This window comes from Nannobrachium achirus, assembly GCF_963921795.1.
Source record: "Nannobrachium achirus genome assembly, chromosome: 9".
Taxonomy (NCBI): domain Eukaryota; kingdom Metazoa; phylum Chordata; class Actinopteri; order Myctophiformes; family Myctophidae; genus Nannobrachium; species Nannobrachium achirus.
Window position 1 is genome coordinate 1,167,874 of NC_137818.1, and position 12,773 is coordinate 1,180,646.

The 12,773-nt window shown below is 38.3% G+C and overlaps 1 protein-coding gene across 1 annotated transcript in view; it reads left to right on the forward strand.

Moving 5' to 3' along the window:
- The window catches only part of LOC308291794 (ankyrin repeat and SAM domain-containing protein 1A), a gene marked incomplete at its 5' end in the record, with an annotated part of 149,921 nt that overhangs the window by 47,537 nt on the left and 89,611 nt on the right, over window positions 1–12,773 (forward strand). The window contains one exon of the mRNA XM_080733927.1: window positions 11,434–11,515. Within this exon, the coding sequence (XP_080590053.1) occupies window positions 11,434–11,515 (82 nt within the window). The remainder of the gene's footprint in view (window positions 1–11,433; window positions 11,516–12,773) is intronic.

The window sequence follows — 12,773 nt, forward strand, 5'->3', positions numbered from 1 at the left end:
TTGAGAAAAAAAAATTTAAGGAAAAAAAAAATTTTGAGAAAAAAAAATTTTTTGAGAAAAAAAAATTTTTGAGAAAAAATTTTTGAGAAAAAAAGATTTTGAGAAAAAAAAAATTGAGAAAAAAAAATTTTGAGAAAAAAAAAAATTTTGAGAAAAAAAAAATTTATGACACCAGCCGCGAGTCTGTACGACAAACGGTTCATGAGTTATAGAGGCACTTCCTGTTTGGCGAAGGACACTTCCTGTTACAGAGGGGGCGGGGCTTAATCAATTACAGCTCATCCCTATTGGCCGGAAAAAGAGTTATGTGGCGAGTTATTTTGAGAAAAAAAAAATTTTGAGAAAAAAAATGTTTTGAGAAAAAAAATGTTTTGAGAAAAAAAATTGAGAAAAAAAAATTTTGAGAAAAAAAAATGTTTGAGAAAAAAAAAATTGAGTTTTGAGAAAAAAAAATTGAGAAAAAAAAAATTTTGAGAAAAAAAAAATTTTGAGAAAAAAAAATTTAAGAAAAAATAAATTTTGAGAAAAAAAAAATTTTTGAGAAAAAAAATTTTTGAGAAAAAATTTTTTGAGAAAAAAAGATTTTGAGAAAAAAAAAATTGAGAAAAAAAAATTTTGAGAAAAAAAATTTTTTTGAGAAAAAAAAATAATTATGACACCAGCCGCGAGTCTGTACGACAAACGGTTCATGAGTTATAGAGGCACTTCCTGTTTGGCGAAGGACACTTCCTGTTACAGAGGGGGCGGGGCTTAATCAATTACAGCTCATCCCTATTGGCCGGAAAAAGAGTTATGTGGCGCCAAAGTTTCTGGGTTTTTTCCGGAGTCCCCCATTCTAAGTCAATGGGTTTTTGGGCGTCGTTTTTTGCGAATTACATCGCAATCGTATCGCGGATCGGAAAGAAAAGTAATAGCACACCATTCCCGGCCGAGCCGCACATTTTGATGTATATATTGCGGGGGTGGCGTAAATTGTGCGGCAGTTATTACGAGCAGAAATTTGCAAGAACATGACTTACTTACTTACTTACTGACTTAAGTATGGCGGATTACAATAAGTGTTTTGCCATTGCATGGCAGGCACACTTAAAAAACAGTTACTATCCTGCCACTGAGCACTGAGCAGCTCCATTTCACTGAAACCAAGTTTGAAATGAGAATTGAACACACAGAATAACAACAAGAAGCAACTGAATTACAATGGTAGTGGATGGAGTGTCCCACCGAGTGTCCCGCCAAGATAAAGCAACCAATGGGTGTGAAGACGGGCGGGACAACGGGCGGGACTTGACAAAGGGTGAATTATACAGTTCTTCACAATAATAGTCATGATGAGATACACAAGCTTTTTTGTCTGTCAGAAATGGAGAGCTTTAGCGAGCCGCTGTAGCAAGTTAAGAAACACGCTTAAAAGTGAAAACATAGATAGAGCAAATCTATCACACATACCCAACGTCCCAATGGATCCAACATGGTTATTAGTACGACAGTAGGCCAGACGGACACCTGGAAAGATCTTTATGTTTTTCGCATTTCTTTTTTTAATACATTTATGAATATTATAGTTTGCTAATAACAGGAAGAACTCTGTAAGTTGAGCTTTCACACACCACTCTGTTCCCTCCCCACCAAACCTCTCACAGTGTGAGGCGTTGTGAGCTTGTAGATCTGCTATGTTTGGTTAAAGTTCTCCCCAGAATAGGAATGCTAGGGTTCCAGTGGTCCTGTAGTGGTGACTCTGAGGACCCCCTAGGGGTCCCGGAGCCCATGTTGTACACCATGAAATATAGGACATTTAATTTATGAAAATACATCATAGCAAAGTGAAATATGGAGGTACAAGGCCTGTGTGATATGCTATGAGAAAGCAGCATACATGTGTCCTCATTGCAACATAGTATGAGCTAATACACAGTGGAGCTTCAGCCATGAGATCACAGGAGGAAAATATGTGTGAGTCAGGAATTGTTCAGAGCTTATGAATGTAGCTGTACTGACGTAGCTTTAATGAATGTAGCTGTAGTGACGTAGCTTTAATGAAATGTAGCTGTACTGACGTAGCTTTAATGAATGTAGCTGTAGTGACGTAGCTTTAATGAATGTAGCTGTAGTGGCGTAGCTTTAATGAATGTAGCTGTACTGACGTAGCTTTAATGAATGTCGCTGTACTGATGTAGCTTTAATGAATGTAGCTGTACTGACGAATCGAAATATAGTTTTTAACTTAAAAAATCGATGTATATCGAAATGAAAACAGCTAAAATCGAATCGTATCGTTTTATTTTGTATCGAATCGGCAGTGCAAAGAATTGATTGTATCGATACTATCAGTGTTATCAGAGACGACATACTAGTGTTGTTGCTGCTCTTATACCACCATTGTTACTGGTACTGACTGTAGCCCTGACTGTAGCCCCCCGCGGGCCGCCTATTGGGGAACCCTGCTCTATATCCCTTCAACACTGATACTCTGTAGTTCATCTCCCTTCAACAGTGCCAGTTGTTAGTGAATGAATGTAGAAGAACATCATGTTAGTTCAGACAGGCTGTCATAATCTCTCTACACAACACATGGTTGTTCTGAGGCATTCAGCCTCTGTATGGGGGCGTCCACAGCTCAATGCTAGAGGTCTCGGGTTCGATTCCTACTTCCAATGCCTCAGTGACGTGTCAGAGTGTCCCTGAGCAAGACGTTTAACCCCTAACTGCTCCCCGAGCCACGGAGCTGTGGCTAACCACTGCTGCCTGCTGCTACAGGCAGAGGACTGATGTCACTTACAGTATGTGTAAATATACAGTGACAAACATATTATTATAATGATAGATAGAAAGAAACACCCCCTGGAGTGGAGACCAAATGATAGCGTTTAATGAATATGAGTTTTAATGAGTATATATTCTTGAAGTGTGATGTAAACACTGTGTTAATGTAATGTCTTTATGCCAGCTGAGCTGAGCCAGAATATAAACTAAGTTTACAAAGTGCTTCACATCTCAAAGCCTCAACAACAGTGTGTGAGAAGAAAAACTAAACCAACAGAAATCATCAACAAAAGCACTGACAAATCTATGTAAAACAATACCAACTGCAAAGATCTTTTATTAATAATTAAATAAACCCATACTCTAGCTAAAAGCCATTCTATAAAAGTCAGTTCTAAGAAGAGTTTTAAAAGTTGCCAGTGAAGTAGCCTGTCATTGCGACCGTCAGGTCGCAGTTACTATCAAAACCTCCACGGCTGTCAGTCAGTCACACGTCACACTTTTGCCCTGCTCATATCTCCGCCATGATTGACCCGATTTTGCACACACACTCCTTGCCTGCCGAACCACAACCTCAACCCATCAATTCTCACATGCCCCTCTTCTAGCGCCACCATGAGGCCGATTCTTCCAAAAACACATTTTTGGACACTGCTTCTACAAATGTTGCCCTAAAATCACACAAATCGGTACACAGTACGTCTACACTCATGTCATCAACATGGATCTGTCCCATATAGCGCCACCATCAGGCCGATTCTTCCAAAAACACATTTTTGGACACTGCTCCTACAAATGTTGCCCTAAAATCACACAAATCGGTACACAGTATGTCTACACTCATGTCATCAACATGGATCTGTCCCATATAGCGCCACTATCAGGCTGATTTTTTCGGAAACTTTTTTGGACACTGCTCCTACAAATGTTGCCCTAAAATCATGCTGCGACCTGACGGTCGCTTATCTCCTGATTAGGGAGTCTTACTGGTAATAAGCATTATGCATTAACAACATAACTAAATATTGAGTGAGCAGAACACTGCTGTCCAGGCTGCCTGCTGGTGTAATTACACACCCTGGTGAACCAGCGCTGCTCAATCTGTTTCACCTGAGAGACAACCTTTCCCCAGGCTGGCTGCTGATCCCTGATCCTAAAGTGTTAAGAATGAACTAATTTCACTACAATTACCAAAGCCAAACATCACATAGCCCCAGCCCAATCCCAACCCCTTAATCCTTCCTCTTTAGTTTTAGTTTTAGTTTAAATTAAGTTTAGCTGCACAGTTTAACTCATTGAATGCCCTTTTCAAGATGGCCGCCAAGTACCAGGATGCCACGTTCCTAAATTTCTAGTGCACGGATCAATTTTTAGTGCACGGATCGTGCACGCCCATGCACCATATATGCACCATATGTGTAGTACTTTTTAACAGCTTTCAAACAATCCGCTTGGAAATCCGTTCAGGCATTCATGAGATAGAAGCCTTCAAAGTCAGACAAAACAAACACTGCCACCTTCCTAAATTTCTAGTGCACAGATCAATTTTTAGTGCACGGATAGTGCACGCCCATGACTAGATCATGCACCATATGTGTAGTACTTTTTAACAGCTTTCAAACAAAAAAATCTGCTTGGAAATCCGTTCAGGCATTCATGAGATACAAGCCTTCAAAGTCAGACAAAACAGCCATTTTTGACATTTTGAAAGATGTGTTTATTATGGGGCTAAACATGCAATTTCGCAATTGCGATCATGCCTAATACATTTGAGGCATTTTTAGAATTCTTTTTATAATTTTTTTTTTTTTTTTTTTTTTTTTTCAAAATGGCTTCCAACTCGGGAAACTCGGGCTGTGGCAGCCTGGGACTACTGTAATAACTCGGGAAACTCGGGCCTTGGCAGTCAATGAGTTTAATCATCCTCTGATGTCCAACATGTAGGGGAGGGGGGGGGGGAGCTAAAAGGCCGGCCATTAGGAAACAAATAACAATAAAATGTCGGCCTTCGTTACATTTTGGGGTCTGGGCGGCCAACAAAGTAAATCGTCACTGTCGGGCAGAAACCTCGTATCTCCAAGTTTCAAATGTGTAAATTTTTTTCGCAAAGTAAAGCCCTGCTTCATCATAAAAGGCTGTCGCACAAAAGTAGTGAAAACTGTTTTCACTAGTTTAAATCATTTTTTAAATGATAAATACGAAACAAACGGTTTTGGACATACAAGGTTTCCACCCGACAACAACGAAATATAACTCATGTAATTGGCCCACTGGCTTGTCACTTTGTCACAAATCTTTGAGTAGCAGCAGCGCTATAGAGAGAGATCTCTCTCTATAGCGCGCAATGAGGGCCTCTACAAATCTTTTTCCCGGGCTGAATCAGGGGCCCAGCATGTCCCTGATCATAATGCTTTTCATGTGGCCTTATTTTATAGCTGTGCTCAAGAGTAAGGCTGTTTAAACTGGCTGTATGACACAATACATGACCATCTAATAACATTTAAACATCTGGCTGTATGACACAATACATGACCATCTAATAACATTTAAACATCTGGCTGTATGACACAATACATGACCATCTAATAACATTTAAACATCTGGCTGTATGACACAATACATGACCATCTAATAACATTTAAACATCTGGTTGTATGACACAATACATGACCATCTAATAACATTTAAACATCTGGTTGTATGACACAATACATGTAAGCTCCAGCTGCAGTGTAGCAGATAGAAGTATAAATATAAATATAAATACATGTAAGCTCCAGCTGCAGTGTAGCAGATAGAAGTATAAATATAAATATAAATACATGTAAGCTCCAGCTACAGTGTAGCAGATAGAAGTATAAATATAAATATAAATACATGTAAGCTGCAGCTACAGTTTAGCAGATATAAGTATAAATATAAATATAAATACATGTAAGCTCCAGCTACAGTGTAGCAGATAGAAGTATAAATATAAATATAAATACATGTAAGCTCCAGCTACAGTGTAGCAGATAGAAGTATAAATATAAATATAAATACATGTAAGCTCCAGCTACAGTGTAGCAGATAGAAGTATAAATATAAATATAAATACATGTAAGCTCCAGCTGCAGTGTAGCAGATAGAAGTATAAATATAAATATAAATACATGTAAGCTCCAGCTGCAGTGTAGCAGATAGAAGTATAAATATAAATATAAATACATGTAAGCTCCAGCTGCAGTGTAGCAGATATAAGTATAAATATAAATATAAATACATGTAAGCTCCAGCTGCAGTGTAGCAGATAGAAATATAAATATAAATATAAATACATGTAAGCTCAGCTACAGTGTAGCAGATAGAAGTATAAATATAAATGCATGTAAGCTCAGCTACAGTGTAGCAGATAGAAGTATAAATATAAATATAAATACATGTAAGCTCCAGCTACAGTGTAGCAGATAGAAGTATAAATATAAATATAAATACATGTAAGCTCCAGCTACAGTGTAGCAGATATAAGTATAAATATAAATATAAATACATGTAAGCTCCAGCTACAGTGTAGCAGATAGAAGTATAAATATAAATATAAATACATGTAAGCTCCAGCTGCAGTGTAGCAGATATAAGTATAAATATAAATACATGTAAGCTCCAGCTACAGTGTAGCAGATAGAAGTATAAATATAAATATAAATACATGTAAGCTCCAGCTGCAGTGTAGCAGATAGAAGTATAAATATAAATATAAATACATGTAAGCTCAGCTACAGTGTAGCAGATAGAAGTATAAATATAAATATAAATACATGTAAGCTCAGCTACAGGGTAGCAGATAGAAGTATAAATATAAATATAAATACATGTAAGCTCCAGCTACAGTGTAGCAGATAGAAGTATAAATATAAATATAAATACATGTAAGCTCCAGCTACAGTGTAGCAGATAGAAGTATAAATATAAATATAAATACATGTAAGCTCAGCTACAGTGTAGCAGATATAAGTATAAATATAAATATAAATACATGTAAGCTCCAGCTACAGTGTAGCAGATAGAAGTATAAATATAAATATAAATACATGTAAGCTCCAGCTGCAGTGTAGCAGATAGAAGTATAAATATAAATATAAATACATGTAAGCTCCAGCTACAGTGTAGCAGATAGAAGTATAAATATAAATACATGTAAGCTCCAGCTACAGTGTAGCAGATAGAAGTATAAATATAAATATAAATACATGTAAGCTCCAGCTACAGTGTAGCAGATAGAAGTATAAATATAAATATAAATACATGTAAGCTCAGCTACAGTGTAGCAGATAGAAGTATAAATATAAATATAAATACATGTAAGCTGCAGCTACAGTTTAGCAGATATAAGTATAAATATAAATATAAATACATGTAAGCTCCAGCTACAGTGTAGCAGATAGAAGTATAAATATAAATATAAATACATGTAAGCTCCAGCTACAGTGTAGCAGATAGAAGTATAAATATAAATATAAATACATGTAAGCTCCAGCTACAGTGTAGCAGATAGAAGTATAAATATAAATATAAATACATGTAAGCTCCAGCTGCAGTGTAGCAGATAGAAGTATAAATATAAATATAAATACATGTAAGCTCCAGCTACAGTGTAGCAGATAGAAGTATAAATATAAATATAAATACATGTAAGCTCAGCTACAGTGTAGCAGATAGAAGTATAAATATAAATATAAATACATGTAAGCTCCAGCTACAGTGTAGCAGATAGAAGTATAAATATAAATATAAATACATGTAAGCTCCAGCTGCAGTGTAGCAGATAGAAGTATAAATATAAATATAAATACATGTAAGCTCCAGCTACAGTGTAGCAGATAGAAGTATAAATATAAATATAAATACATGTAAGCTGCAGCTACAGTTTAGCAGATAGAAGTATAAATATAAATATAAATACATGTAAGCTCCAGCTACAGTGTAGCAGATACAAGCACAACACAGCAGGATTATACAGTACTGCTCACAGCAAGGAGACCATGCCATCTTTTATCAATAGAATGTTCATGGAATGACTTTTAATTGTGTGTTTCATTTGAATTGATGGTTTTTTTCCCCATCAATATAAACCATTGGAGTCCATTAATGTGTGAATTAAAGCAGGTCTTCCTCTCAGTAGGACGAGCTATACCGTATATTCAGACCCTCCAGAAAAACACACGCAAATATCCTTGATTATGCAATGACATATGAAATATGTTTATGGGATTTTATGCAGTGAAATTGCGGAAAGTTTTGAAATATGTGAACCACTGAAAAATATCTGACATGCATCTGACGTGAAATATGCGGGTAGTTCTGAAATATGCGATTATGCTGCCATTTTGATAATATGTGACCCCCGCATAATCTGCGATATTTGGCTGATTATGGAGGAAATTATGTGATTGCATAATCACATTATTCTGGAGGGTCAACACATTATATTGTCTTCCATGCCTTACCACTTAGCCCTAAATGTCTTTGCCTCTTTTCCCCCCCCCCTTTTTTTAAAGATTTGTTTTGGGGCTTTTTATGCCTTTATTGGATAGTTTTACTGTTTTGAAAAACACATTTAAAGATACTTCAAATAGCTGATCTACATTGACACGCATTTGAAATATATTATAATTCAAAATAACAAAAAAATAGCTAAAGAGTTTAGGTATAAGGGGTGAGGCATGGATGAATATAGAGCAGGGGTTTTCAAAGTGGGTGACGGGGCACCCTGGGGTGACGGGGCACCCTGGGGTGACGTGATGGCAGTCCAGGGGTGCCACGATTTGATAATATTTGGAATTTAATTGGACACTTGAAAAAATATTTAGTATCATTTTAAACTTGATGTACAAGTTCTAGCCAAATGGCTGCTATCTCAACGTTTTCCTCGCAACATAATCACTAAAATATCGTCACTGTCGGGCAGAAACCTCTGTCACACAAAACTAGTGAAAACAGCAGATCTACAAGCACACAACGCCTCGCATGGCGAGGCGTTGTGTGCTTGTAGATCGGCTGTTTTCACTAGTTTAGTAAATTTTATAGATGATAAATACAAAACGAACGGTTTTGGACATACAAGGTTTCTACCCGACAACGACGATATGCTATAAATATAAGGTGCTGGGAGTGAAAATTATAATGTAGGGGTGCCTCGGATTAAAACAATATTTATGGGGTGACCTGAGACAAAACATGTTTTTCTTCATGGACTCACAGTTTTATACCTGTTAGGCCAAGGACCCCCCGTTTAATAGGATTTTATACCTCTGCTTTCCCAATCTACCTTATAAACCTCTTAACTGTGAGAGTGGACATATGGAACCAAATGGACCCTTTAAGGTTCCATTTGTACACGCAAATGTACAGACCTGTACCTCCTCAAGGACCCCTGGGGGTCCCTGGACCCCACTTTCCTCTCCTCTCCTCTCCTCTCCTCTCCTCTCCTCTCCTCTCATTGTGCTGTGTAGTGAGTGTCCTCTGCTCGGTGAAGGCAGGACACCAGAGAGAAATAAACAACCAGGACTTGGAAAACAAGCAAAAAACAAATCCAATATCAGGCCACATGAGGACATCAACCCTAGCCTTGTGTAGCCAGGCTTACTCTATTATTCATAGATTATTCTATCTATGAAGAGAACAGCCTTGGTCAACATACAGTATGAAGCAGAGGAAGTTCTTACTCCTCTATGAAGAGATAAACCTGGTCAACATACAGTATGAAGCATAGGACAGTTCTTACTCCTCTATGAAGAGATAAACCTGGTCATACAGTATGAAGCATAGACAGTTCTTACTACTCTATGAAGAGATAAACCTGGTCATACAGTATGAAGCATAGACAGTTCTTACTACTCTATGAAGAGATAAACCTGGTCATACAGTATGAAGCATAGACAGTTCTTACTACTCTATGAAGAGATAAACCTGGTCATACAGTATGAAGCATAGACAGTTCTTACTCCTCTATGAAGAGATAAACCTGGTCATACAGTATGAAGCATAGACAGTTCTTACTACTCTATGAAGAGATAAACCTGGTCATACAGTATGAAGCATAGACAGTTCTTACTACTCTATGAAGAGATAAACCTGGTCATACAGTATGAAGCATAGACAGTTCTTACTACTCTATGAAGAGATAAACCTGGTCATACAGTATGAAGCATAGACAGTTCTTACTCCTCTATGAAGAGATAAACCTGGTCATACAGTATGAAGCATAGACAGTTCTTACTACTCTATGAAGAGATAAACCTGGTCATACAGTATGAAGCATAGACAGTTCTTACTCCTCTATGAAGAGATAAACCTGGTCAACATACAACCAAAAACATGGATTGGGACAACGTTGAATCTACTGAGAGCCAGTTTAAGGACCAGGTCACCTCTGGGACAACCAGATCTTATTTTATTGTTGTAAACAATAAATGTTGTTTTATTGTACTCCTACTGAGAGCGAGTTAAGAGCTACAATCCACTTGTGTTTGTTTCTGATAGCTAGGAAATCAAACCTTTAACTCAGAAACATTATTTGAAAAGGAAAAGATAAAAAGTGTTCCTTCCTTTCAGGACATCCACTGACATACCCCTCGCAGAGGAGAAGACACCGGCATGTTGATTGTATTCTGTAGGTTACACTGTATACAGTGTATACTGTATACAGTGTATACTGTAGGTTACATGTAGATTGCAGGGGTTAAAGTTCTCCGTCCTGGGGACGGATTTCCGTCTTGAGGATTCCCTAGGGGCTATTTATGAGATCAGAGAAAATTCACAAAAAAAGAAAAAAGCTGAACGTCTGCGCTAATTATAATAGCATCAGTTACTACTGTGGTGCGGTAGACTTGCTGGTGTGTCATGTAGTTCTAATTTAGATCAACTACTTCCTGTAAGTAGACTTGAAAATAAAACCAGTTGACGTGACTTGACTTGACTTGATCAGATTACGTTAGGCTCTTATTTTGAAATCCGCCCTACACTGAGAGGAAATGCCTTTGTAGCTACTTGTTGCTGCTGTAAGCTAACTGCGACGATGCATGCTGCTGGATAAACAAACAACACTTGGATTACTCGCAATAGTTTGGCTAAAGTTCATATTTATGATAGAAAACCATGCTCCTGTGGCTTAAACGATGTACACCGTTTGGAAGTTTGTTAAACTTTTTGGACCTACGCTGAATTCCAATAGATGAGTGGACTGGTGGTGTTATTATATCATGCTGTAAAGGAACGAGACGTCGCTCTGTCTGTAATCTATGGATGGCAGTGTCAAAAGATGAAGTCACTGGAGGTTTACATGTAAACAGCAGGTAGGCTATACTATCTAAATATGTGTTTACATGGGGCAGCAGTAATTGACAATACGCGTTTGCTTCCTACAGTCTATGGTTTGCTTACGTTCTCTGCATTAAAATAAGCAACGGAACACTTGTTATGTTTGCAAATCAGAGATTTGGGGGGATTTATTTGTCACTCACAAAAGTGATCCATACAGATGTATGAAATACTTCGGGGTGGTGTTTCATTGGTACCGAAAGCAACGTATCATGAGTGATTGGTGTTCACTGTTCATGGCAATAGGCGAGATTTCTCCACTGCATCGCAGTGTTTCTCTCATAACATTACCCACGTGTGGCATCGGTTCAGTCAGCGACAATAAGTCTCGGACGTGCTCAGTGCGGTCAAAAACAAATGGAGGTGAAAGCCATTCAGGTCCTGGTGTCAAACGGTGAGAGAACCAGGAGCCTGTTTCTGTTGAGTGTGTGCAACAGAAATCTGTTATATGGCAGCAACGATAAAAAGACGCTTTTCAAGCGCGGGGGGGGGGGGGGGGTATTTTTTTTTTGCTTTAACCCCTGTATCCATACAGAATGATGCTAATTCAAAACTTCGGGGCTGTGTTTCATTTGGGACCGACGCAGCGTAGCCTATCATGATTGGTGCTCATGGCTGTACTAGGCGGAGGTTTCTCCACTACGTGGGCAGTGTTTCTCTCATAACATTACCCACGTGTGGTGGTTCAGTCAGCGACAATATGGAGCGGTTGGTTTAGTTGTGAATGAAGATTCGTCTCGGACGTGCTTAGCACAGTCGAAAACAAATGGAGGTGGCCAGACTCTATACTAATGCAGCTAACTAACTGCAGTACTGTATAGCATCCCCACTTTGTTTTAACATGGGTGGATTGTTTAGCTGTGGTTGGCTGGATGAAACGTTTGACACAGGAAAGCCATTTAGGTCCCTGTTTCTGTTGGGTGTGCAACAGAAAGCTATGTTATGGCATCAACGGTAAAAAGACGCTTTTCAAACGGCGGCGCTGCGGGGGGGGGGGGGGGGGGGGGGTTGGAAAATAAATTTCCGTCTTGGGATTTTTTTTTGCTTTAACCCCTGAGATTGTATACTGTAGATTGTATACTGTAGATTGTATACTGTAGATTGTATACTGTAGATTGTATACTGTAGATTGTATACTGCAGGTTACAGCAATATGTTTACTACAGACATGTTGATTGTATTCTGTAGGTTACAGCAATATGTTTACTACAGACATGTTGATTGTATTCTGTAGGTTACAGTAGATTGTATACTGTAGGTTACTGTAGGTTATTGTATACTGTAGGTTACTGTAGGTTATTGTATACTGTAGGTTACTGTAGGTTATTGTATACTGTAGGTTACAGCAATATCTATACTATAATTTTGCGGGTCAGTCAGTAGGTCAGTCAGTCAGTCAGTCAGTCAGTCAGTAAATGCTTTTCCACTACAAACCACCCACCAACAGGGGGTGGTGACGTGCGGACTGAAGTCACTAATGCACCGGGTGCATTTGATGTGTGTCTTATTTTGCGGGTCAGTCAGTAGGTCAGTCAGTCAGTCAGTCAGTCAGTCAGTCAGTAAATGCTTTTCCACTACAAACCACCCACCAACAGGGGGTGGTGACGTGCGGACTGAAGTCACTAATGCACCGGGTGCATTTGATGTGTGTC